At 43.5% G+C, this 4941-nt stretch overlaps 1 protein-coding gene across 2 annotated transcripts in view; it reads left to right on the top strand.

Moving 5' to 3' along the window:
• The window catches only part of HHAT (hedgehog acyltransferase), a 204951-nt gene that overhangs the window by 45601 nt on the left and 154409 nt on the right, over positions 1-4941 (top strand). For both annotated transcript variants that reach the window (XM_006159340.3, XM_006159339.2), the window contains one exon: positions 4070-4264. In XM_006159340.3, the coding sequence (XP_006159402.1) occupies positions 4070-4264 (195 nt within the window). The remainder of the gene's footprint in view (positions 1-4069; positions 4265-4941) is intronic.

Genomic DNA, 4941 nt, shown 5'->3' on the forward strand with positions numbered 1-4941 from the left:
CGCTCTTCCAACCAGTCACGCACTCGCCCACTCATCCGTTATCTATGAAACACTTAATATATGTTAGGTACCATGCTAGGTTCTGGGCTTACATGATGGATTGTAATATTAACAAGACAGGACTTTAGCCTGCTGAGTGTCCCACCTTGGAACACACTTTATTGTTCAGATCAGAGCAGTGGGTACAGAGGGAAGGGGGCCATAGCTGGCCATAGTGTTCTCAGTCTTGGTTTTATTTCCTGCTACAGAAATAGAGCACAGTTCCCTTCTTCCTGGTGGTTAGACTTTTGGAAATGTCCTTTCTCTCCTGATTTCCTTTTCATCTTCTGTAAGAAACTGAAGAGCCTGGTGTGACGAGAGTTGGGGAGGCTCGGAGCTGTTGTGACCAGACTGGCATCCAGTACTCTTGCAAAGTTCTCTGAATTCATCTTTGTTTATTTCTTTCATGAGCAAGAGAGACAGAAAGACAGGCAACCCCAACAGAGTGATCATGTTGCAGTTCACCCTCAACCAGCCCCACATCATTGGCACATGGTCCCCACATGTTCAGGGAGGTCTCTGGACGCAAACCCTGAACCTTTCCGTGAGCGTCAGCCTTGCCGAGCTTTGTGCTAGTGCTTTGTCACCATCCAGCCTCTCTAAATCACCTTACTGTTGGTTCACATCACTCATCCTTTAATACTCACGACAAAAGCATTATAAATCCTAATGAAGGGGGTGATTTCTCACTTTTGCTCTCTTTCTGTCTCGCTGGCGAGCACATGCACTTTATAGCAAAAATCTCTCTCAAAAAAAAGTTCATGAAAAACGTGTTTTATGAAAAATCTATGCACTTGAAAATGATGGGTTCCAAATCTCTGTTTTTTTTTTCACCAAAATAAACTCATACTTTAATTCCATTTTTCTATAAACTTTCTGAAACATCCACATACAGTGATTTTGGAAAATGTTACCATTGGGGGAAACTGGGTGAAGCATGTAAGGGATCTTTCTGTATTGTTTCTTTTTGCTGCATGTGAATCTATGGCTATCTCAATAAAACTCTTTTCTAAAAAAACCATGTTGTTTATTGTTAATAGTAGCAGTAGTTTGTTTGTTTGTTTGTTTATTTGTTTTGAGAGGTTTTTCTATAGGGTGCATGCGCTCACCAGAAAGACGGAGAGAGACAGACAGACAGAAAGCGAGAAATCACCTCCCAGGGGAGATGACTGCCTTATTCCCTTCTTCTCTTGGGATTTGGGGCATGCACGCACATATTCCTGGTGTGAGTTTCAAGTTGCTGGGTCTGGGACTCGAACTGCAGTCGACCATGTGGGAGTCCAATCCCTTAACCACTACACCACCTGTTGAACTCCCACCATAATTAAAAAAATAATAATTATTTAATTTTTATTATTATTGGGTTGTTGGAAAAGTCATGATGTATTTTCTTCTATGCAAAGATGCATCACTTTTCAGATGCCCCAGTATTATTATTATTTTTAATTTGCTATAGTACATGTGCACTCACCAGAGACGGACAGAGGGAGAGAAGGAAAGAAGGGAGAGCGAGAAGGAAGCAAAGTGAGAAAGCAGGCCTCCAGGTCTGGAACTCAAACTAAGTTCAGCTACGTGGGAGTCCAGCACCCTTACTGCCACACCACCTGCAAGCCCCCTACATCATGATTTTTAATGGTGTTTTGGAGATAGGGTTCCAGTGGCATTTTTATAGACAGAGTATGAAAACCAGTATTTGGGAGAGGAGCTAACTTGTGTAACAGTTTTGTATAGGCGGTTCTTCTTGCATTATCCAGGTCTGGTCCTCCGCACCTCCTGTCCACTGTGAGTGTAGAGAGTAGTTTTACCTGAACTCACTGGGGAGATTAAGCGGCAATATGAAGGTTAGCCAAGAACATGAGGTTAAGGGAAAAGCATTTTCTGTGCTGGCTTAGAACAGTGTTAAATGTTGCCTACCTGGACTGTTGGGGGAATGAGAAAAAAGTGAAAAGAAAAACAGTGGCGCATGAGAGCATGGGTCACATTTGCCCCCAAGGTAGCTTTTAGGACCACCATTCAATTCATCATCATAGACTCTCTCAAGTTGATGGAGTTTACACAGCACTATTAGGTATTTCCTGAAGGTTCTTTCAGCTTTTTCCAAGTTAAAGCAGCTACAGTCTGTGGTACGTTCTCAAATGAATCCCATTAAACAGGCTTTCTCCAAATGGATCAAATAGCACTTAATAAAACTATGGATAGCCAGGCCTCATGGAAAAAAACTCTAATGGTAAATGCTGTTGGTCATGTTGAAGAGTTTTTCATTGGTTAAAACTTCCCCTTAAAATAGTTTTTGGCAACCTTGTTTATTATAATTGGACTCTACCCAAAGGTGAGTGTTTTGGGGAAAGTTTGAAGCAAATTTATGTGACTGTTTTCTGTGGATAGTAGGATGGAAAAATAGTAAAAATGAACTTCAGATGTCTCTGGTTTTCTTGGAATTTAAATGGCTGACCTAGGCTCACACTGGAAATGTCCTTTGTTGGGCTGGAATATAGGCTAGGAAAAGAACAGTATTTAGGTAATATTTTGGCAGAGTTAGCAACTAAGGATGGGATTTACCGTTCAGACTCCACATCTGTCTTTCCTTGACAGTTTTTTTGTTTATTTTTACAAGACGACCTACATTCAGGCAGTTCTCACTGTCAACTTGCTGTATTCCTGGGGACCACATTTAAAAATACACACCCATGGGACATCATCTTTCTTCACAGGAATAACAAGAGAATAAACAGTATTTATAGAGTTCTGACTATGTGTGTAGATGCTGTTCTAAGCATTTTATATGAGTTAATGTATTGGATCCTCACAATAACCTCACGAAGAAGAGGTTGTTGTCTCAGTTTTATATATGAAGAAATTGATGCACAGAGTGGTTAAGTAACTTGCCAAAGGCCACTCAGCTACTTAGTGGCGAAAACAGTATGCATATTTAGGCAGCAGGGTTTCAAAGCTTGTTATTAAACTCCCACAATATGTTGCATCTCACTGTTAGAACAATATTGCAGTATTTAAATAAGGATTTACCAGCCTGATATGACTAAGAATATATCATCAAATCCACCTATTTAGTTACTGGATATAATAACTATAAATTCACATGGTAATTAAATAGAAAATTGTTCTCTGATTTTTCTTCCTTCCTTCCTTTCTTTTGTTTAAGAGAGATTTTTGCCATAGGGCAGGGGTGCTCAGAGGTGCAGAGAGACAGAAAGTGAGAAATGATCTCCAGAGGGGATGGCCGTGGCTCAATCCCTTACCCTTCATTCTCCTCTCAGGATTTTGGGCACGTCACATGTGTCCTGAGTGAGTTTTAAGGGACCGGGTCCAGGACTCAAAGCACAATCGACTGTGTGGGAGTCCAGCAATGTAACCATTTGCCATTAGCTGGTTCCATGTTGTCTTATTTTTCTAAAATGAGGATAAATGTATCAATCAGGTACACTATGCAAAGACCTCAATACCCCATAAAGCAGGTAAGATACCATTTTTCTGTGTCATAAATTTATAAACGGTATGGCTAAGAAAATAACAAGTGTAATTAGATACTTAATTCTAAGTCTCTGGCATAGAACTTAGGAAGCCTTTTGTGGTTGTGAGAGCTCATGTGTCCCAGTGTGCTCAGTAAGAGCCCCAGGAATGTGTTCTGACACCTCTCGCTCTTACTTCTGAAGGGCTGTGAGTGCAGAAGTTTTCTAAACTTTTTCTGGCTTCCATAGTATTTGTCAGCAAGTCAGTTTAATATCTTGGCATGGGCCCTCCTGATCTGAGGTGGGAAGTGGGAGGCTTTGATTGAAGGCAGGTAAGTTGTTCCTTGCTTCTGGGTGGACCCAATGGAATTCTGGGGGTTAATGTGGCTCTTGTTTGTACCAAATTTGCAGGGCTGGAGGATAGGGTTTAGTTATCGGGCTGTAAACACCATCCTTTTCCGTGTAGAACCTTAACCAGCAATGCCTAGAAACTCATCTCTCTCTTCTCTTCTCTCCCCTCCTCTCTCCCTGGGTGTCTCTTGCTGGACCCTGCCCGTCTGCAGCTCAGACCCTGGATCCTCATGGCCTATGGAATGTGGGCCTGCTGGTGTGTGCTGGGGGCCCCAGGTGTGGCCTTGGTTTTTCTCCACACCGTCATCTCCTTCTGTGTGGCCCAGTTCCGGTCACTGCTCCTGTCATGGCTCTGCTCTCTCCTCCTGCTCTCCACACTGAGGCTGCAAGGTGTGGAGGAAGTTAAGGTAAGTGTCTGCCGCCTGGTTGGGAAGGAGCCGCCTCTGGCTTTGCCCTATCTCGCTAGATGCCTCTGTTTTCAGATAAGAGCCCATCGTAGGGGAACCAGCAGTTAGTGTAATGGCTATGTCGCTGGATTCCCACGTAGTCGACCGCAGTTCGTGTCCCGGACCCGGTGGCTTAAAACTCACGCCGGGCGCGTGTGCGTGCGTGCCCAAGATCCCGAGAGGAGAATGGAGGAGAAGGGATTGCGGCGTGACCATCCCCCCTGGGGGGTGATTTCTCGCTTTCTGTCTCTATGTCTCTCTCTGTCTGTCTGGCGAACGCACGCGCCCTACAGTGAAAATCTCTCTCAAAAAAAAAAAAAAACAAAAAAACAAGAGCCCATCGTAGCACCTCGCTGGGGCTCCCCCTAGTGGGCACATGTGGTTGAGACACGCGAACCCTGCCCTTGGCATCCTGCAATCTTTTCTCTCTCCCTGTCCTGTGAGGGCTGACCCAGGTTTGAATAGTCATGGAGGGTGCCAGATGTCCCAGGACCGAAGGCTCAGGAATAAAGGGAAAAGAAACAAATCATCCTCTAGGCATTTAATAAAAATCATCTGTGGTGTGCTTTACACTGGCTAGGAAGTGGTATAAAGCAGGTGTTTTCTTTTTTTTTTTTTTTTGGAGAGATTTTTCACTG

This window comes from Tupaia chinensis, unplaced genomic scaffold (assembly GCF_000334495.1).
Source record: "Tupaia chinensis unplaced genomic scaffold, TupChi_1.0 Scaffold000627_1, whole genome shotgun sequence".
Taxonomy (NCBI): domain Eukaryota; kingdom Metazoa; phylum Chordata; class Mammalia; order Scandentia; family Tupaiidae; genus Tupaia; species Tupaia belangeri.